The sequence below is a fragment of the Arvicanthis niloticus genome, chromosome 22, assembly GCF_011762505.2.
Source record: "Arvicanthis niloticus isolate mArvNil1 chromosome 22, mArvNil1.pat.X, whole genome shotgun sequence".
In the NCBI taxonomy this organism is placed as follows: domain Eukaryota; kingdom Metazoa; phylum Chordata; class Mammalia; order Rodentia; family Muridae; genus Arvicanthis; species Arvicanthis niloticus.
The window spans coordinates 10,898,161-10,920,625 of record NC_133429.1 but is presented as its reverse complement, the minus strand read 5'-3'; the positions used below and the strand labels follow the sequence as shown (position 1 = coordinate 10,920,625).

Genomic DNA, 22,465 nt, shown 5'->3' with positions numbered 1-22,465 from the left:
GGGAAACTATTAAAATTCTGAGATTATATGGCCCCCTAAGACTGTTGCCTTTTATGATAATAAAGGAGTTTTCAGCTGCTTAATGGCTTGCACTAAGGCTAAAATAAGTGAAATTATAATAGAGAAAAATCAAGCTCTCTACTTTCTGCCTTTGTTCAGAAAGCTTTCTCCCTTGGAGGCGGGCTCCTTCTGGCTCTCAAGCGAGCATGTGGATCTCCTCCAGCCAGACTATGGGGTCAGACCGATAGCCTCTCATCACTCCTATGAGACTGTTTGTATCTAGAAACTGGCCAGCCAGCACCAATATTACTCCTGGACCTCGATTTTCTTTTTCTCTGAAGATCAAATCTTTCTGCCTGCAAAGAGTATAGAACCTGGGTTCTTTGTTCTGAGGCAGAAACTGGTTTGCTGATACCATTTCTAGTGAAGAATAGAATAATCGTTTCTACCCCTTCCTCACAGCTAGGGCCTTCCGGGGCTAAAATATCTCAGATGTTAGAGTGTGCCCCTCTCTTTGTATTTCTACTATCTCCAGAGAGGAGCCTTGAGGGAAGACAGAAAGTGTCCATGGAAAAACTGCTTTCCTTAGAAGCCCCACTTCAAGCACTGGCTCCAGAATGTGTGTTTCCTTAATGGAGTCCTTTTCTCTCTGAACCCCAGTTTCAGTCCAGAAACCACTGATGACAAGCCTCATCCATGTACGACTCTGTCATCGAACTAGACAAAAGTAAAAGTGACGGATTATAAAGGTGTGCCTCGTAAACTCTAAGATTCCTTTTGAAGAAAACTGAAACAAAAGGAATCGAACTCACAAAGTTCAAGGTCATATTAACACATCGGTAGAGGAAACCCTCGAGCAACAAAGGGTTATGAATTTTATTTTACAAAAAACAGTAGAGGGGGGGTCTTTGTTTCTTTACCCACTCCTATGATAAAATGCTCTCACGGGAGCAGCTGAAGGAAGAAAAAGCTAACTGTAATTCACAGTTCATCATGGCAGAAAAGCCGAGGCAGGAAATCTGAAGAAGCTGGACATGGAACATCCATAGTCAGGGGAAGAGAGCAATAGAGAAATGCCTGCCTGAGCCCATCTCCCTCTCTCCATGCCATCCAATCAGGGACCCCACGACCAGGGAGGGCTCCTGTCCACAGTTAGGATGGGACTCCCCACATTAATTAACCAATCAAGACAGGCATGCCCTGAAATCCCTCTCCTCAGTGATTCTAAATTCAGTCGAGTAGACAATCAACACAAGGAATTGGGGAGAGAAAGGCAAGAGAGTTTCAAGCATCCTCAGAGCATGTTGACTTATGGAGCAAATGAGAAACATACATAGAAGGGTGTTATAGACATCCTCAAATGTAAACTGAGATGTGCACAGGGATGATGGAGCAGAGTGGCCGAGAGCTTGGGTTTGTACATCGAGGAAGCTGGGTGACTTGGGTGTGTTTTGATAATGTTATCTATCACACATGGAATGGGCTAATGACAGTCTCTACTCACAGGGATGCTGGGGTTTATACAAAATGCACATGCTGTGTTTTTAGAACAGCCAAGAGATTTGATGAGTGTCAGCCATTTGTGCATGGAATTTTTCTTATCTTCAATTTCCCTATAGAGCGGTTGGGTCATTGTCATTTACAATTAATATCCAAAATCATTCATGTGAAAGGTTCTCAAAAAGGGGGAGGGGGGCTAGCAGAGTTTTCTTCCTTGATTGACATAATGTACCGGTTCCTTTGCAGGGCTCTAGAAAACTTCTGGAACTTGTCAGATACCACATTGTTGCATTTACACAGGTTGGCCCTATTCTTCCTCAAACTACTTTATCCTGGGTTCTAAAATACCATGTCCTAGTCTTGAATTCCAATATATTGGGGCTAGAGAATTATTTGTAGCACTTAATCAGCTCTGAGTAGACCTTCAGTCTAACTGTTATCTTCGATATTGTTATCAAAGAACCCCTTAAAGCCACAAATAGTCGTGCCGTCAAAGCCCCTGTTATTTCAGGACTTCTCTTGCAGCGCAGACTGTGAGAGATGGAGACTCTGTGCGTGGCTGCCGTTGACTCCTTGATCTCTTCCCATTGCAGCTGGAAGTGACCACTCTGGTTTCGACACCCCACATCAGGAGCATGGCCAACCAGATCATCAAGTTTAACATAACCAGCAAAGTAAGTGAGAAGCCCACAGCTGGTGCTGACTCCTGCATGTTCACTCTGATAATTCCTCTACACCAACTCACAACTTTTCTTGTTAGATAACATCTGTGGGAATGCTCCTGTGTATGCAGGTACATGTGTGTACTCGTGGCAGCCAGAGGACCACCTCAGGCATCATCCCATAGGCCTTCTTCCTTTTGAGACAAGGTCTCTCATTGGCCTAAAGTTTGCTAAATAGGCTAGGCTGACTGGCCAGTGAGCCCCAGAAACCCACAAGAGCTCACCTCCCCAGCATTAGAAATGCATGCTACTATGCCTGGCTTTTTATAGACAGATACTAGGGATCTTGTACTACTTGAAATCCAAGTACTTTACCTACTGAGCCATCTCCCCTAGTTCACAGTGTTGTGTTGAATGGCAGCTCACATCTAGATAGACCACACCGGGCCAAAGCAGTTCCATGTGGCATAGGTTTTATTAGGAAAGAACAGGGACAAAGAGGAGAGAAAGACAAGGGAAAAAGGGTTGAAGGTGGGGAAAGGTTCGCCTTTTATCTAGGCTGTGACATAGGCAGGTGAGTGTGAGAAGTGAGCACCTGTGTGTGACATTCCTGAGTTTGGAGCTGGTTTGCCACTTGGCTCTGGATACCAACACATGGTCCTCACATCTTCACAACTGTTCCATTCTTTGCTCAGTTCTTTCAGCCAGTACCACCTACATGAGCAACAGTCTGGGTTAAAACAAGAAGGGGAAAAAAAAAAGAAGGACTTACATCCTAGCAGAGAAAATAGAAAGTAACAATCCATTAAATGATCAGTGAATGGCTGTTGTGAAGGGTGTTGGTCAGAGAGGTTGTGAAGGCAAGTAGAGGAGGAGTCTGGGAAAGGCAGTAGGTGGAGGCTTGAGAGGTAAGTAGAATGAGTTTGTCCAGTTGAATAAAAGAGAATGAAAGGAGAGTATGTGAGAAGCCCTGAGGGTGCATGGTTTACTTAAGAACTAAGAGAAGCTCATTGTCTGGGGTGGATAAGTCTAGGAGCACAGAAAGAATGGTCTCCTGTTGGTTCATCTGTCCACTGATGATGATGATGACAATTACAATGATGATGATGATGACCTCATCCATTCAGCAGACATCCGCTGAATACCAATATGTACCAGGCACTGTCCTGTGTCTGGAAGGACACAGGAGCAAACAGACAAAAATCTCTGGTTGCATGGAACTTTCATTCTAATAAGTAGGAAGTAATTAATAAAGATGCTAAGGGGAAAAGATTATCCTAGGAAGCAATGATGGGGGAAGGGCCAAGCAGGAAGTGAGAATAGGAAGTGAGAGTGGCACTTCCCATCCATTTATTATTGTTTTAGTTAGCATGGAAAATGATGGGTCATTATAACATTTTCATGTCTATACGTGCCTTCTATACGTACATCACTGTACCTTGTGCATATCTCCCCTGCTTCCCTCTACAATACCCCCATAGTGCCTTCCTTCCCTGTTTTCATGCCATATATGCACATATATGTATGCATATATATACTCAACCTAGATTCTGTATATGAAAGAAAACCACCCATGGTTTGTCCTGCTCTGTATCCCCCATGACCCCTCTCTGCTCCCCCCCTCCCTGATCTTTGGAACTCTTCCTCCAACTCTTAGCCAACCTTCTGCTTTCAGGGGACTAGCATTTTAGATTAAAGTTCCACAAAGGTCTCACAAAGAAGAAAACATCTGAACAAAGACTTGAAGGAAGTAGGGGTCTCAGCAGTGTGACTCTCTAGGGACAGAAGTTTCTAGAGAGAGAAGCAGCCACAAACAAATGTGCACAGTAAGAAACATGCTGAGCTGCTTGAGGAACAAGAAGACAGTGTGGCCAGAGCAGAGGCAGCAACAGGAAGAGGGGATGGGAAGCAGTCACACATCCAAGAGATGGAGAGGTAGGGCTGGGTTCCATCTGCACTATGACGTCAGGGCTCTTACTCCAACCAGAGGATTGTGGAAGAATGATCTGATAAGATACACCATTTGAGAGACAAGTTAAGAGACTTGACTACAACGAGCCAATAAAAATGGCAGTAGGAGCTAGGAGATAGCTCAGTCAGTAAAGTTCTTGTCACTCAACCAAGAGGGCTTGAGTTCTAGGCCAGAACCCGCATCAAAAACCGTAAGTGTGGTGGTAACCCAGTACTGGGGAGGCAGAGAGAGATGGATCCTTGGGGTTCATTAGTCAATCTGTCTGCTACTTGATGAGTGCCTGGCTAGTGGGAGACCATATCTAAATAGATGGATGGATAGAAAAATGAATGGATGAATAGATAGATAGATAGATAGATAGATAGATAGATAGATAGATAAGATAAGATAAGATAGAACCTAAGTTGGCCTCTGGCCTCCATATGCCTATGTATACACACAAACAAAATAAATAATTATGGTGTCCTGCACAAGGAATGCCAGGGACATAGTAGGAAGTGATTGAATTATGAATACATTTTTGAAGATAAAGCCAACAAAACATGTCTGTCTCTGTCTCTCTGTCTCTGTCTCTGTCTCTGTCTCTCTCTCTCTCTCTCTCTCTGTGTGTGTGTGTGTGTGTGTGTGTGTGTGCGCGCGCGCGCGTGCGTTGTGCGCGTTTTGAGACACGGTCTCACTCTGTAGCCCTGGCTGTCCTGGAACTCATTATGTAGATCAGGCTAGCTTTAAGCTCACAGAGATTTGCCTGCCTCTGCCTCCTGAGTGCTGGGATTAAATGCATGTACCACCATGGCCAGCCTTGCTAATATATTTGGCGGGTGATAAGGACTGAGAAAGCCAAGCATGACTCAGGCTTTTGGTTTGAGCAACAAGGATAAGGTTGCCATTGATCTGCAGGAGGAGCAGGTATGGGGAAAGTAGAACTCACAAAGCTTGGTGACGTCATTCATATTTGCTCTCTCCGTTAGCTGCTAAGCCGCAGTCTGCCTGTTTACTGACGTATCCGCAGGGCCTGAAACAGGGTTAATCTGAGGTCAGTAAATGTATTGATTAGATGGATCCCCCTTTGAGAACGAAGAGATGAAATGAGCAAGTGCTTTATGAAGTAGAAACGGACGGACTCTGCGCCACCTCAGCATGTGCAGGGACACCCTTGCCCAGAAAGGGATTCAGTTCACAGACACAATCATTTCCGGATAGAAAACTACCTAATAGCAACCTTCCCTCCAAGGAGAGATCGAGTTATATTGAGCGGTTTGGAGATGCTGTAACCGCGCGCATCTGCCTGGGGATGGCTCTGGGCCCCGCCGCCAACAGAATGGATGACGCCAATGCTTCTTCTCTCAGGGGCAGATTCTGGCAAACAACGTGGCCGTGGATGAAACTGAGGTCGCTGCCAAAAACGGCCGAATTTACACACTGAACGGAGTTCTCATTCCTCCCTCCATCCTGCCGATCCTTCCCCACCGATGCAATGAAACCAAGAGCGAGTTGAAACTGGTAAAGGAGCTTAGAAAGTTCGGGAAATGAGAGCGAGCAGTGGGGGTGTAGCCATGGGCAGCCTCCTGTGCTCGGTTCTGAGACCACTAAAACCACCCCGTGAGGGCGCATGTCCATGAGGAGGCATGTGGTCCTACAGCCGTGAACCAAGGTTCTGGTGGAGTTTCTACTGGAGATGGCCTGCAGGTGAGCAGGGCTCTTGGTGTGGCCATAACAAATGATCATAGATGTCAGTCATTTATCCTATCACATCGGAAATCTAAAATCAGAGTGTCAACAAGGCCACCTGTCCTTGGAGACCCTAAAATACCAGGATTCTATTATTGTTTATTATTATTATTATTATTATTATTATTATTATTATTATTATTATTACTGAGGCTCTCCATGTGCTCAAAAATGGCTTCACATTTGTGTACTTCAGAGATCCTCCTGCCTCTGCCACCTAAGTAGCTTGAGACATAAACACATGCCACTTTACTAATTCCCAGTCATCCTACAGTTCTCTGAGGCCCTCCTCACACCTTATCTCACAATCGAGCACTCCCATCTCTGCTCTCTCCTCTCGTGGCTGTGTTCCCCGTGTGTCTTCTCCCATATTTGGAAGGACAACAGCCACTGGATGTGGGAACACCCTAGCCCAAGGATGTCTATAGACTCTATTTCCAAATAAAGCCACATCCTAAGGTTTGGGGGACATGCACTTGGGGAGAGTTGATATTCAGACTACTCTGTCACTGAGGCAGAACCTGAGCAGGGTTTTCCCTTGGGGCTCAGATTAGTCTCTTCCCTTTTTCTTCCATTGCCCAGTCACCCATAGACAGCTGCTCAAGGCTCATAGCTTTTCTTTCTGCAACAAGGACCAAAGATAAAACTTCCTGTGCAGGTGTATGCTCTGGCCAGTGACTTGTCTTTCTTTGATTCATTTCCAGTACCTGACTCTCCATCACCTTCTGTGACGGATAGTGACTTTATCGAACTCTGTATTGATTGTTTTTTGGCTCAGTCAGGTTTAATCAAAGCACCTTTAATTCCAACATTCCTCCACATCTGATCTCTAACCTACTATGGGCCTATAAAGCCCAAATCACAGCAATAAGAGGTCCCACTCCTTCTTTGCAAGGTATTTTAATCATAATGATTGATCTCGAGGTATCTTTGGAACACAGGCACTGAACACGGGAGAGAAAAAAAAAAAAAAAGCACCTAATTTTACTTTTTAATCTTCTTTCTCTACCTGTTCTCATTCTTCTTCCTTCTCCTCTTTTTGAAACCAGGTCTCAATATGTAGCCCAGTCTAGCCTTGAACTCCCCACCTTCCTGGATCAGCTGCCAAGTTTGGTATTCCAGTTATGTGCTAGCACTTCACTTTCCTGTTCGAGTCCTGTGGGAAGCTGGGAATAGCTAAGCACCAACTTAGAATGGTGACTGGCTTTTGGGTCCCAGGGCTCTTCGATGATACAATGACTGTTTGTTTTAAGCTTTCATTTCTGAAAGTCAGATGCCATCTGGAGAACTTTACAGCTCTCCGATCAGCCCTTCTTAAGGGAGGTTGAAACATTTGCTCTCCTAGCCAGCCCCTGGCAGCAACGGTTTGGTTCCTACTTTGGAAATAATCTCCATTGGTGGGCGCTTCGCCTGGCTTAAACCAGAGAGAGCAGCGCCCTCCTAAACCAGATGTGACCCTATTAGGAAAGTCTGGCTCTGCAGAAATGAGAAGAGACTGGACTCAATCATTCAATGTGCTCTTCAGCGCCTTCCCCTACAGGCAGCTCTGTGGTTGTAGAGGGACAGGGCAATTCCCTGTTGTCCATGTTCTGCTGCTGGCTATGTTCCAAAGCTCGTTCCTCATCTCTCAAGGGACAAACTCAAGATATGGGTTGGAGTTACAACCCAAAGACTTGTGTTTCCATAGGGAGAACTTTCCAGCAGCTAAGAATGAATCCTTCCTCTGCTCTGCAACATTCACTATCTTCTCCAGGCTTAAAGTCAGTTCTGCCTGCCCTTCTTAGTTCAGGATGGTTTTGATTCTCTCTCTCTCTCTCTCTCGCTCTCTCTCTCTCGTTTTGGATTTGGGGTTTTGTTTGGGGGGGTTGTTGTTTTGTTTTGTTTTTTCAAGACATGATTTCTCCATCTAGCCCTGGTTGTCCTGGAACTCCCAGTGCAGTCCAGTCTGGTCTCAAACTCACAGAGATCCACCCACCTCTGCCTCCTGAGTGCTGGGATTAAAGGCATGTGCCACCACTACCTGACTGATTGGATGTCTTAAAAGTCCAAATGAGTTCTCTGGAAAGTATGTATTTAGGTCTGGAAAGAGTATAAATAGTTGGAACTTCCTAAAATCTCCTTTTTGGACATATTCAGAACATAGCAGAAGGCAGCCATGTTCTGTTTGGACTTTAGATGTTTAATAAATAGCACTTTACAAGCCAGGTCAGGAGGCAGGGGCAGGGGCAGGGGCAGGGAGGCAGGGAGGCAGAGAGGCAGAGAGGCAGAGAGAGGCAGAGAGGCAGAGAGAGGCAGAGAGAGGCAGAGAGAGGCAGAGAGAGGCAGAGAGAGGCAGAGAGAGGCAGAGAGGCAGAGAGGCAGAGAGGCAGAGAGGCAGAGAGGCAGATAGATATGATGTGAGGACAGGCATCTTGTCTCTTCTGTCCCAAATTAAGACCCAGCAGAGGCAACGGTGGGAATGAGAGGTCTGTTGTTCAGCTTTATCACTACTCAGCAAATGGGGAAGGGTCACCTTAGCCCTGTGCCAGTGCCGACGCGTTTTCCCTGGAGAGGAATGGTGGAAGGGTTCCCCAGAGGCAGGTGCTTCTCATGAAGAGAGACCAGAATGCTGCAGCCTGTTTGTAGGCTGTTCTGTCCAGAGAGAAGCAGGTGTTGGTGGGTAGATTCAACTTTCCCAACCCTCATCCGGCATTGGCTTCATTCCTGCATCCTGGGAAGGAGGAGGAGCTGCCTTCCCCAGGAGAGATGCCTATGTCCCGAGGGCGTGCCCCTGAAGGCTGTCTCTGGGAAAGCAGGAATGCCTCTGTTGACCGAAGTCTTTCCTTCAGGGCACTTGCGTCAGCTGTTCCTTGAAACATTGGAGCAAGTGTCCTGCTGACTCGAAGCCCACGGTGAGTGTGATAGGGCTGTTTTATGAGCCCCTGAGCTAGCCCACTCTGCCCTCTCTCATCTTTTCTGCCAGCTTCCTTCTTTAAGCCTGGGCTAATGTGTGGCTCCTTGCCTACCTCTGACCACAGCAGGAGTGAGGGGAGGAGACCCCACCATTACGTGTTTGATCCCTAGCTGACCCTGGTTCAGTCTCCTAACCTCGTCTTCCTAATTTTCTTTCTCTGTGGATAACAAAGGGGTTAGTGTGAATAAAATTCATAGTAGCCAAGAGCAAACAGCCTCCCGGTACTGGCTCTATACTTCTCCCTCCCAAATAAAGCCCAGTGTTAGTATTTGCTCTTACCAAGCATACATTCTAGAGGAATACACAAGAGAATATGCTTTCAGTTAGACAAGAAAAATAAGTCTCAGGTTAGGGACAGTATCCTGATGGTATATGATAGCATCTAATGTCCTGTGTACTTAAAAAAAATACTAAGAATAGATTTTAAATGTTCTCCCCACAAAAATATAATGAATAGATGAGGCAGTAATGGCATTGATTAGCTTGAATTAGTCATTTCCCTTGTAAATGTGTAATATTACACTGTATCCCATAAACACATTTATTATTTTCCAAAGAGAATCCAAATAGGGGTTGGAGAAATGGCTTGATGGTTAAGAACACTAACTGTCATTCCAGAGGTCTGAGTGCCCAGCACCTACGTCAGGTAGCTCACAACCATCTGTAAATCCAGCTCCTGTTTCCAGTACCCTCCCTCTGGACTCCATAGGTACCCACATACAGACACATATACACACAAGTAAATATAAATTAAAAGAATAAAAATAAATTTCAGGAAATAACTCTGAAACTATTTGAAACGTTTTATGTTTAATGTAATTCTTCACGTGTTGATTGAAGTCTGATCATCTCTTAGACACACTGCTTGATTGTGGGCCAAATAAATAAGATATCATATTGGTTTGGGTTTTGCCTTGGGAAATTCAGACAGATATAGATAGATAGATAGATAGATAGATGATAGATAGATAGATAGATAGATAGATAGATAGATAGATAGATAGATGTTGTACAATTATACACAATCTGTAATTATATACCAAGTACTCTGTTGGAAAAAGCAGATGATGACAGAAATTTCTGCCTTTTAAGAAAGACTTTCCCAAACAGAAGATTCTTTCAATATTAGACTAGATCGTTATGGAAAGAGACAAGGTCTTTAGTACACTCCTAGTAGGAAATACTTAATAAAGAAGAACATTAAACTTCTGGGTGTGGGTGCTCAAGCATTCATTGTGTTTAATGAAGCAATTTCCCACAAGTCTCTTGGGAAATTATGAACCAGGAAACAAGAGAAGGAGAAGGATGAGTTGGTACCCCAATGCTAGCTGGATGCTGGCACTCTATGCAGCAACCATGGAGTGGTAATTACTTCTTCAGCTGCTGTAATGAAACTCCCTGATGAAAATCACCCTAAGAAAGGAAGGGTTCACTTCAGCTCACGGTTCAAGGGGATACAGTTCACCACAGAAAGGGAAAGCATAGCATGAGGCTTCTTCTCACATTGCATCTGCAGTCATGAAGCAGAGTAAAATGAATACCAGTGCTGAGCTGGCTAGTTTTCTCCTTTTTATGTATTCTGGGGCCTCACCCATGGAATGGTACTGCCTCATTCAGGAAGGTGCCTTCCCTAGACGATCTACATGATCTCGGTTAATCTAGGTGATCCCTCACAGGCATGCCCAGAGGCTTGTCTCCTAGGCAATTCTAGATTCTATAGAGTTAACAGTCAATATTGACCATCAAACCTCAGAAAGATATATATCGTCAGCATCGCTGCAGTGTGACTTGGGGATCAAGGTGAGTATACATAGCTGACATGTAATAGAATCAGGATTGGTGTCTGTGAGTCTGACACCATTTAGTCAGCCTCAGACTAAAGGGAAGAAGAGAAGGAAATAGGGACAAACCATAAAAGCTCCTGAGATCCCTAGATTTATAACTGGTTAATTACCTCAAACATGCCTTCTTCTGTGACCTCAGAATTGCAGTTCTATAGATAAGATTTTAGGATCCTGTGGCCTGCTGTGGTCTCATCAGTCTCTTCCTATATGCAGAGCCTAAGACAAAGAGATAAAGTCAACACAATGATGTGTCTAATACAAAATTTGAACTGGGAACTAAATTCTCGGGATGAAACTTGATTTCAATGTTATTGTCCAATTGCACCCTAGAGCCAACCGAGTCTCTGGACCAGGCATTAGCAGGGCTAGGTGGGAAAAGTGGTTCAGCCTATCTGATCCCCAATTCCCTTATATATTAAAAGAAGAAATATGAAAAACATTTGCATTAATTAGCAAATAAGCAATTCACATCAGCAACGTGTCTCAACTATTGCAAGTCCTCAATAAATGGGCATAGCATGAGCATCCAAGATTAGAGAGCAGAAGGATGCACTTAATCCGCTCCTGAGTCCAAGAGGAAAGCCTTGAGCTATTGATATTTATTTTAGTCGGTGGATTTTTTTTCCAAAATAGAAGCAATAGATACTTACTGGTTCCAAAATGTCTACATAGCTTAAGGATGGCAGTAGAACAAAAGAAGAAGCCAGACCACATGCAGGAGGAATTAGAATGTTCACTGATCGATTACAGTATCTGCTATAACGAGAAGAGGTGTCCAGATCCTTGTGCCGAAGGCTGTTCAAAGCTTGGCTTATATGCTACCAACAAAGAAAGAGGTCTTGTGAAGATGGCAGTCTGTCTGATTTGAACCTGGGTGTGCTGGTGTTTGCTCTTGCTCTGATATCATGGAGTAGAGTGGCTGGCCAGGGAGAGGCTTGTGAGCCACAAGGGATGCTGGGATGCATACAACAATGCTTTTACCTACCGGCTTTCTTCCAGGCGATCTTCACACACCAATGTTTCTACGGCAGCAGAACACGGAACCCAAAAAGTGGCTGTGCCCGATATTGTAATGTGACTCTGGAGGTGAGGAGGGTACAACCAGGGTCTCATCCGGGACACCAAGACTCGCGAAGCTCCCAGCTATGGTCACAAGTGTCCTGCAGGAATTTAGAATGTTTTCCCAAATGGGAATCAAAAGGTGGACTGGGTAGTGTCTTCAGGTTACCACCTACCTGAATCACTGAGTCCCCCTGCCTTTTCACAATGCCCATGACATCTCCATGTGGCTCTTACCCACACGCTGGCCTCATTATATGCTCACTGGATATTCTCTTCAGAATGCTCATCCAGATGTGCAGGGCTGACTCATCTCTCCAGTCTCCCTCTTCCTGACCCCACCCGTCACTACCCAACAGGTCTTCAAACTCCATCTCTATACACCAGCACTCCGTTTCAATAGCCTTCTTCCTACCACTGAGTGATCTCCAGCCCCATTATTTCTCTTGTTTATGCAGGCTGACTCTTCCCAACTCTCCTGTATTTTCTATAAGCATAAGCCTCCATCTGCTCCCTTCCCTGTTCACATGAGAGACATCCGATAGATTGGTGGTAGCGTGCTAGCCAAGTTCATTAGAAGGGTTGCCATTGTATCCCACTAGCAGAAATCAGAACCACCTCTCTTTTGAGAAATCAGTGCCCTCCTTGGGGTCTCCAGGGGCAACATGTGTGTTGTTTCCAGATACCAAAATGCTGTAAAGGTTTCTTCGGGCCTGACTGCCACCCATGTCCAGGAGGCTTCTTGAATCCGTGTTCTGGAAATGGGCAGGTGAGTCCAGTCCCCAGTTCACACTGTTTCGTGTGTGCTGACCTTTCTTTTTTTATTGGATATTCTAATTATTTACATTTCAGATGTTATCCCCTTTCTCCATTTCCACACCCCCCCCAGGAACTCCCTATCGCATCCCCCCTCCTGCTGCTTCTATGAGGGTGTGCCCCCACCCATCCACCCACTCCCCCTTCCCTGCCCTCAAATTCCTCCACACTGGGGCATCCCACCTTCATGGGACCAAGGACCTTCACGGCCGACAAGGCCACCCTCCACTGCATACATAGCTGGAGCCATGGGTCCCTCCATGCGTGTTCCCAGGCTGGTGGTTTGGACTCTGGGAGCTCTGGTTGGTTGGTATTATCACTCTTCCCACAAGCCCCGTCAGCTCCTTCAGTCTTCTCTCTACCTCCTCCATTGGGGACCCCATGGTGAGCCTCTGCGTATGTCAGATTCTGGCAGAGCCTCCTGACCTTTCTTAAGTCACGCAGTAATGTTGAAAAATCCTAAACCAAAAAGTAGCACAATGCTGCCCAGCACTCCCAGGAATCCAAATAATTGGATTTGTTACTGAAACAGGAAGTATCTGCAGCAGAGGAGTCTGGGCCTGCAGAGGGGAGTCTCGTCTCCCCTGTAGTTCACAGTGAGATCTGGGACAACTTGAAAGTCTCTGGACCTCACTCACCAAACCTGTGGAGGGCCCTAAGGTCGAAGGATTTTAAGGCTCTTAAAAATAATAATAACATTGGCCAATGGTTGTTTTGTTTTGTTTCATTTTGTTTAAACCCAACTTCAGAACCTAGTGACATGTAAAAGGCAAAGCTTAACTCATTTACTTGGAGGCCAAGACCAAACAAAGGAAGGTAACAGTTGCTGTGATTATGTAGGAAAACTATAGATCTGAGACTTTAATATAAGCAGGAGATGTGTGCTGAGGCAGGAGACTCTTCAGTGGGTCTGTCTGATAGCTGGGCAGACAGTTCCTCAGTGGATGCAGCTTTTTTGAGTCACAATTCTCCTGCTGGGGTGGATCCACATCTAAACTATGGCTCTTGCAAAGGAAAAAAAAAAAAAACCCACCAGGGGATTGGAGGGGGTGGTTACACAGAAAGTAAAGCGTAAGACACCAGTAGCAACCTGAGACCTGGTCTTTACTGGAGAAGGTAGCCCACACCCAACTTTGATGTGCAGCAATCAGTACCAGCCTGGTTTTGTCAGGGCTATACAGGTTAGAGAAGAAGCAAGTTTACAATGGAGAGAAAACCCTGCAGTATAGACCACAACTGGGCAAGCAAGAATAGAGAGGGAACAGGGCCAGGCCTCAGCTGAAGGACCCTGTCTGCCTGAGGCCATTCTCTGAAGGTTGTGCGAAGGGTCTCAGTTCACAGTTGTAAGCCTCGTATCCTGAGAAGATATGAACAGATATATTCACCCCAGATAGAGCGCTGGGGAAAAAAAAACCATCCAAGTCTCTCTTGGTGAACCAGCACATTGCTTGGGTTTACATCTGGAAGCCAGAGTGACTCTGAGCAGCCACATCACTGAAAAGGTCCACCCCAGCAGGAGAATTGTGACTCAAAAAAGCTGCATCCACTGAGGAACTGTCTGCCCAACTATCAGACAGACCCACTGAAAAGTCTCCTGCCTCAGCACACATCTCCTACTTATATAAACTGCAAGGCTTCCTGTGGGTCATGACTATTTAGGCTTCTTGAGTCTTATGTTTTATGAGTTTCCTGGGCCTCCGAAATTTAGTTAACCGAAGAGCTGAGCCTCACTCTAACCACACAATGTTTCAGTTCAGAGGCAACAGCTACAACAATACACCCTTGTACCCTGCCCTTTAAGGTTCTAAATCCTAGGTCAGGATCCCCAAGTGGGGTACTAATTTTCCATCCTACTTGATACCAAGATGACTCCACATCCCACAAGTAGTCCAAAGTCACTGACTGCCACATATGTCCTAACTGCCCATGGGGCTGCCTTTGCTCTCAGTGCATAGATGGCCTCGGTGGCAACGGGACCTGCATTTGTGAGGATGGCTTCCAAGGTTCCATGTGTCAGTTCTGCTCCGACCCCAACAGATACGGACCTCGGTGTAACAGAAGTAAGTAGGGCTTCTCGGACTCCCTTCCATGGGCCCCCTCTCATACTGAGCATGCTAATGGTGTGGTCTGGTGTCTTATGGATTTTGCTTGTGTGGTGTGTGGTGGTTGGCAGCGGGGGGGGGGGGGAGTAAAGTGTTGCTTCTCAAACTATAGCATGTACCAGACAGCTGGGTACAAGCTGCTGAGTTTCTGACTCTCTCTGGAATGAGTCTGAGAAATTGCATTTTTAACAGGTGTGCTGGCAGTGCCCATCCAGGGACCATACTTTAGAAATCACTTTCTATGTCCATGAAGACACAGATAGTCTCATTTCAAGAACTAGACCTGATCACTTTCAAATAATCCTTACCCATCAATTCTTCCATTTAAGAATTATGACCTTGGCCAGGTGGTGGTGCACACCTTAATTCCAGAGGCAGGTGATCTCTGAGTTGGACTCCAGCCTCTTCTGCAAAGTGAGTTCCAGGACAGCCAGGGCTACAAAGAGAAACCCTGTCTCACCACTCTCCTGCCCCAAAATTAAGATCTTGGATGAGTACACTCTCAAATTGCAAAATAAGGGTGAAAGAACTAGTAAGCATTTTGTAAATTCATTCCAACCTATGTATGGAAAACTTTTCCTAAGACACACCTAGCACATAGTATATACTGAAAATATGCTAGTGACTATTGTGACCTCTTACTGTTTTTGTTGTTATTCTAAGAGCAGTAACTATACCTCAGTAACATATATATCAAAAAGCCTAAAAGGACGCATGGAAAGTTCTACAATAGGCATATACTAATACAGTCCTATACTCTTTGAAAATGAATTATTCTTAAAAATAACATCAAATGTATATTCAAATATATATATATATATATATATATATATATATATATATATATATATATATATATATGTCTGTTTCTAAGCTAAAATTGAAACTTAAAAACATGAAATGGATAGGTAAGAGTTTCCAGTGGAGTTAGACCAGCCGAAAGTCAAATTCTCACTTCTACAGTTACTGTCTCTGTGACCTGAAGAAGATGTTACAATGTTTCCATCTAGAAAATGAAGACAATGTTGCACAGTTGTCCTCAGCATCCAAGGGGATTAGTTCCTACACTCCTCCCTGCCTCTGAATTCTGCAGCTGCTCGGTCCTCTATATAAATAGAGTTTATAGTGTTTGCCTGGATTCTATACATATCCTCACATATGAATCTCCTCTGGGTGACTTATACCAAATACTACATAAATGCCACACAAATAATTCCCATACTCTATTTTTTAGGCAACAACGGCAAGGGAAAGGTATGTGTAGACTTGGAACAGACATAGGGGTTTTGTTTTGTTTTGTTTTGTTTTTTAATATTTTTGATCCAAGGTTGATGAACCACAGATACAAAACCTAAGAATACATCACACATTGTTCATAATACCAAGACAAATCATAAATGGGAGATTTTAGCACAAAGATTATATCTTCTAATTAATCAATAAATTCACATATTGCTATCCTCACTAGCCCCTCACATTTGTTAAGAACATGCCTCCCTCTCTCTCGTGGTGTATTTGCCTGGGAACCCAGTAGCACAGCAGAGATCAGTGCTGTTCAGTCCTATCTGCTTGTTCTTTGTGCCAAGTAAGAGTTCTGAGACAAAAATAGGAGTTTATCACAAAGCCCAACAACCTTGGCATTTGTCAGATCTCCAGCAGGATGTGAAGGCTCAGGTCAGGAAGTGGCTTCCAGCTTTGACCCACATCTTGGGTTTGTGGCCACTGGAGTTCTATTTTTCACAAGTGAAGTCCTGGCTTACTTAGCATGGTATAGCAGTTCATTTCTGTGTTGAATCCAGTTGTGACTTCCCAGACTCTTTGAGTTTGTTCACTCTTTGCTGGATGTTGGTTCTAAGCATCTGTCTATGCTAGTTCCTTTCTCCTTAGTCCTGGCTGGGGCAAGGCTCATTCAGAGCCTTTCAGTTAGAAAGTTATTCAAACCCTAATTCTTGCAGCCTTCCTTTGAGAAGTTCCATGTCCCTCCCTCGCACAGGTGCCTGAGGGGTGTGTGTGTGTGCGTGCGTGCGTGTAGAAAGCCACATGAGTACATGTGCATGGGAATGTACATGTACACATGTACATACAAGCACATGTGGAGGCCAGGGTCACCCTGGTGTCTTTCCTCATGGACTGACCACCTTGTTTTCTAAGATAGGGTCTCTCATCAGCCAGTAATCCCAGGGACCCACCTGCCGCTGCCTCTCTACTGTCTGGGTGGTTTTTTGGGTTGTTGTTGTTGTTGTTAGTGGGTTCTGAGGATCAAACTTAGTTGCTCACTTTCCAGATTGAACTAAGCCCCCAGTTTGAAATGTTCAGATACTAATATTCAAAAACAAGGTAAAGTGACTAAGGTTTAAAATGACAGGAGTTGTGGAAGAGCTGGTTAACATGATGGCCCACTGTGTGTGCAATCACTGTAAATGCACACTTGAACAGTACAGGGTCAAGTCCCTGCGTGGGAACTCAGGTACACTGGGTAGTTTGATTCAGCTCTCTGGGCCTCTGTGTGCTCATCTGGAAAGTAGACAGGACCAACCTCCTGGAACTGAGGGTGGTTGCTTAGGTGGAGAAAAGCCAGTCCAAGGCCTCAAATGAAGTCGGGACCCAAACCTGGCCACTAATTATTACTAGTTTGCTGTGAATGAAAGTAGAGCATTAACATATGAGCCTATTTACAAAAACAAAGAAAGCTTATCTATGTATTCTAGAATGTTTTCAGAAAGTGAGAAACTTCTTGGCTAACACCTCCAACCATGAAGTAGTTGAAAATTGGGCTCCTTGGCTTCTTTTGCCATATCACAAAAATCATTTTCTCACCTGCCCCAACCCCACCCCCATGCACATTTAAAGCATACTGTGGACAAATATATCCCCCTCCAGGGGACGGGGGCGGGGGGATACTCAGCTCTCTAAGGCACACTGAGAAATGCTGGTGACCCTGACTTCAACCCAGTTCTGATTGACAGCAGTGAGCTGGGGGTGGGGTGGAGAGATGACCCCTATCCTCCATCGTACTCTGCTCCAATAATATGTGGACAATAATATGTTCTCCGAGCCCTGGACACCCTTTTCTCTTCTCTTCCAGCCTGCCTATGTGCTCATGGAACATGTGATAACAGACTGGACAGCGATGGAGCCTGCCTGTCAGGAACATGCCAAGAGGGCACAACTGGGAGGTTCTGCGACAAGCAGATGTCAGCCTGTGGGCCCTATGTGCAATTCTGTCACATCCATGCCACCTGTGAATACAGCAATGACACAGCCAGGTAAGTCACAGCCCATGTCTAATGCATTATAAAGTAAGGCATGTTCTGCCCAGCTAACAGTACCAGTCTTGTGGAAGCTATGAGCTGAATCTGAATCTTAGCTCTGCTTGCTTTGAAATGCAGCAGCTGCGTGACCTTGGGCAAGTTGGCTTACCTCTGTGAGCTTCACTTTCCTCATGACAGTAGTGATGTGCCCTACCTAACAGGACAGTAGTAGAGAGTAAAAGAACAGAATATAAGGGCATGGTGTTCCAGGCTGGATCTATCATTATGATGAGCCACTTAAAAGGTCAGGGTGTGCATAGTCAATTCTAGCACCCAGGATGCTAACGCAAGAGGATTGCTGTATTAGGCAGCCTGGACTATAGCAAGACCTTGTCTCAAAAATCCAAAAAGATGGGAGAGGGGTATTAGGGAGGTGATTGAGCCTGGAAGAGCACTTGCTGCTCCTCCAGAGAATCTGAATTGTTTTACCAGCACCCATGACTGCAACCACAGCTCCAGAGGAGCCAACACTGTCTTCTGGTCTCTAAGGATGTGTGTGTGCCTGTGTATCTGTGTGTATGTCTTTGTGTGTGTGTGTGTGTGTGTCTGTGTATACATGTGTCTATGTGTGTTCATGTCTTTGTCTATGTGTCTTTGTGTGTATATGTCATGTATGTGTATCTGTGTTTATGTGTGTCTGTGTCTGTATGTGTATGTGTGTGTGCTTGTGTATGTGTGTCTATGTGTATCTCTGTGTGTCTGTGTATGTTTCTGTGTGTCTCTGTGTTTCTCTTTATGTCTGTGTTTGTGTGTGTATATGCCCATGTGTATATGTGCATGTGCTTGTGTGTCTATGTGTATCTATGTGTGTGTGTGACTTTGTGTCTATGTGTGTGCGTGTGTGTGTGTGTGTGTGTTTGTCTGAAGCCCACTATGTATACAGTCACTGTAGTTGTGGACTTGGACAACACAGAGTCAAGTCTGTGTGGGAACTCAGAGGCAAATTGGGTGGTCTACTTCAGCTCTCTGGGACTCTACCTTTAAAAAATATCAAAAAAAAAAGGAATCAAGGAAGGAGAGAGGGAAGGAGACTTATCTGTCTTCCCAGTGTGACAAAATACTCAGAGAAAGTCAGTTTAAAGACAGAAGAGTTTGTTTTGACCTACATGGTTTCAAGGGATAGCCCATCATGGCAGGGACATGTGGTGGCAGGAACTTGAGGCAGCTGGTCACGTGGGATCCTCAGTAGATGATGTGTGTGCTCAGTTTGCTTTCTCTGTATTCAGTCCTGGACCGGAGGCTATGAAGTGGTATCAGAGTAGGTCTCAGAACCTCAGATAACCTAATCAATATGATCCCTCAAGGCTGTGCCCAGAGGCTAACCTAGGCTAATATAGATAACCCCAACAGGTGTGCCCAAGGCTAACCTAACCTAGATAATCCCTCACAGGTGTGCCCAAGGCTAACCTAACCTAGATGATCCCTCACAAGTGTGCCCAAGGCTAACCTAACCTAGATAATCCCTCACAGGTGTGCCTAGAGGCTCACCTCATCTAGATCATCTTTCACAGTTGTGCCAGCGGCTAAAATCTAGATTATCCCTCACACGTGTGCCCAGAAGCTTCTATGGGTGCATCTCTGTCTGGTTAATCTGGTAATCAGTGTTTACCATAACAGAAGGAAAGCTAAGAAATTCCTGTGCTTTGAAGACATCTTTACTTACAAATCCACTTCCTCTAGGAAACCTGATCCTGGACAAATAGTCGATAGCTTTCTTAAGCATATGTTGCTGAAGTTCCAGGAGGATGTGGAGGTTTGATGGAAGCCATGTGGCATCTCCAGCATCCATCGGGGAGGACATTCAATAAATATTGATCCAACCATCCAACCAACTAGTGAACAGTGAATGAGCAAATGGCCCACATTAAATAGAAAAGGTGTTACGGTAGGATATTTAGGAAGAGATTTCTGGAAGGAGAATGACACTAGAAACTATCATCTCACAGGAGATACACATGTGTGTGTGTGTGTGTGTCTGTATGTGTAGTTGGGGTGGTATGTGAATGACCAGAGAAGGGGAGAGAGCTCTCACCTGATATGTTCAAGTATTCTCAGACCTGTGCCACAGTTTTTTTGTATCAAACTAGCCTATAGCAGAAGGTTATAAACAGTCCTGTTCTGGTCCAGTAAGAGCAGGTTAGCTGCCACCAGTGTGCCTGATGGTGACAGTGAATTCCAATAAACTTCCCACAACTATCAGACCAATTTTCCAAGTGCACCTGCTGCGATGAGACTCAGGTAGGCCACACAATGGCTAAGGTAGGGCTTGCATCCCCAGCCAGCCTTGACAGCCAACACCCAAAATCATCCACCCATGTTTGCACCCAGGCTTCCTACACAAAGCTAATCTGGCCCAGGCATTTCTGGCTCCTCCCTAGCCAGCTATACATACCTGCGTGGCAGCGTTCGGTATCTTGGGCTGATGTTGTGCGTTCTCTTCCACAGCTGTGTCTGCAATGAGGGCTATGAAGGAGATGGAACTCTCTGTTCTAAGAAGGACCCTTGCCTGGGACTGACCTCCAGAGGAGGCTGTAGTCCTAACGTGAGTGTGGTTTCTCAGAGCCTGGTACCCTGGGTTTTGTTTCCTTTACCTTTTGTAAGTAGACACAGCAGGAGCTACTCTGTGGAGATAAAAAGCAGTTCATTAAGGGGGGAAAAAATAACCTTCCACACTGGTAACCTGCCAGGCTGCCTCGGAATAGTGCACGACAGTGACGCTGCAAGCTTGCTGGGTTTTATGTGGGTGTATGAGGAGGAGGCAGCTCTGGCAGGGATGCTCTTTCAGACAGAGCAGGCGCTGACAGTTGAAGTCAGGGGCATTCAGCCAGCCGTGAAGGGCTTCTGAGAAACGCTTTAGGCTTCTGTTTCCTGGTAAACCCAGCCCAGGTGAGACCAGAGCCATCACCCTACACAAATATCAGCACTACCATTTGGGGGCTGGTTTTGTGACCTAAGGCTTTTAAAAGAAATCCTGAGGGAGAGACATCCCAGAAAGCAGTGCCTGATTCATACGTACAAAGCATGTTCAAAATGTCAGATTTTTTTTATATCAGAGTTTTTGAAATAGCATGTAAAGTAATGGGTTTTTAAAGGGCCTTTACATACATGCTTTGTCTTGTCTTTCTTCTTCCCCAACGCCCCCCCATCTCCCCACCCTCCTACCTTGGTTCTCTTCCTCCTCTCCCTACCCCCTTCTTCCTTCCTGTCACAGATATCCCAGGAGTCTCTTCCCTCCACTCTTTCCACAGTAGAAACACTCGTGGAAGTAGGAGGCGGCCCTAGAGGCAGAGGAAGGAGGAGGGGTGGAGGAGCCCATGATAGGAGAACACTGAGGACGATGATGTCATGACAAAATGAAATGTCATGACCAAACCCATTAGTGTGTACAACTAACAAACCCCAGAAAAGAGGGTGGTCTCCTCTCCACTGTCATGGTTCCTTTCCTAGCTTCATGACCAAGACATGCACACATGCACATGCCCACATACATACACGCATGTGCACACACAACCACCCCCCCAACAGACAATTATAATCTCAGATCCAAGTATAAGAGAAAACATGTGACATTTGTCTTTCCAAACTTTGAATTTAAAGAGGATTCCCTTGTGGGTGTTCTCTGTGGCTCTCCCCAAATCCTGATCTTCTGGGGCTTTGGGAAGGTGAGGTGTTGAGAATAACAACCTTTGCTTCACACTTCATAGCTAAAAAGGTTGAGAGTGCATCCCATCTCACTTACTCCTTATCCCAGCCCAGTGAGTTAGCTATGGTTAGTGTCATCTTACTAAGGAGAATTACTGAACCTGCCTACATTTTGCTTCTGTTACTATGCCCACTTACACCTAGTATCTTTCCAACATGGCTACCACCACCCGACCTTGTCACTTTCATCCATTAGCCACAGCTGGACAGCTCAGTTCCTTGCTTCCTCTGGCACTTCCCAAGGTACATGTGGCCAGAGTGATTTGAAGCAAATTATATCATTTCTCCCAGACTTAACCCCTTTCAGGAACTTTCCTGGGCCTGGGGATGAAATCTAGACACAACTTCATGCCCTAGCCACCAGATTTCTCAGTGACTGAGGCCCACCGACATCAACAACCCCTGGACCTCTCTTCCTTTCGTGGAGTCCTTCTGCCTCCTGTGGTCTCCATGTACATTGCTACTTTTCTTGCTGCTTTAACAAAATACTTACAAAAGCAATTCGGGAAGAAGGTGCTTGTTTTAGCTCTTAATTCAAGAGTATAGTCTTGGGTGAGTGAGGGCACCAAAAATACCAGGTAGCTGGTCATACTGCATCCATGGTTAAAAAGCAGAGAGAGGCCCACTGGCGCTCAGCACATTCTCCCGTTTACTCTGTCCAGGACTTCAACCCGTGACATGGTACCACCCACATTTAGGATGGGTCTTCTTAGCTCAGTTAACCTAATCCACAAACTCCCTAGCCCAGAGGTTTGTTTCCTGTGTGAATCTGAATGCTGTCAAGTTGACAATATTAACAATCACTCCTTTGGATCG

General features: G+C 45.3%; 1 protein-coding gene and 1 long non-coding RNA gene across 4 annotated transcripts in view; one reads left to right on the top strand and one right to left on the bottom strand.

The window, feature by feature from the left end:
* Stab2 (stabilin 2) overlaps positions 1–22,465 on the top strand; it is a 170,818-nt gene that overhangs the window by 54,135 nt on the left and 94,218 nt on the right. For 2 of the 3 annotated variants that reach the window (XM_076919877.1, XM_076919879.1), the window contains 9 exons: positions 1,747–1,800; positions 2,094–2,174; positions 5,482–5,634; positions 8,691–8,753; positions 11,659–11,745; positions 12,401–12,487; positions 14,483–14,594; positions 17,722–17,902; positions 20,393–20,489. In XM_076919877.1, coding sequence (XP_076775992.1) covers positions 1,747–1,800; positions 2,094–2,174; positions 5,482–5,634; positions 8,691–8,753; positions 11,659–11,745; positions 12,401–12,487; positions 14,483–14,594; positions 17,722–17,902; positions 20,393–20,489 — 915 coding nt within the window. The remainder of the gene's footprint in view (positions 1–1,746; positions 1,801–2,093; positions 2,175–5,481; positions 5,635–8,690; positions 8,754–11,658; positions 11,746–12,400; positions 12,488–14,482; positions 14,595–17,721; positions 17,903–20,392; positions 20,490–22,465) is intronic. The other variant, XM_076919878.1, reaches the window with a different exon arrangement.
* LOC143436039 (uncharacterized) lies at positions 5,025–20,676 on the bottom strand. Its single transcript, XR_013106284.1, has 4 exons — positions 20,340–20,676; positions 11,310–11,819; positions 10,770–10,875; positions 5,025–5,146 (listed from the first exon to the last, which is right to left on the bottom strand). It is a non-coding gene; the product is annotated as an uncharacterized LOC143436039 (long non-coding RNA).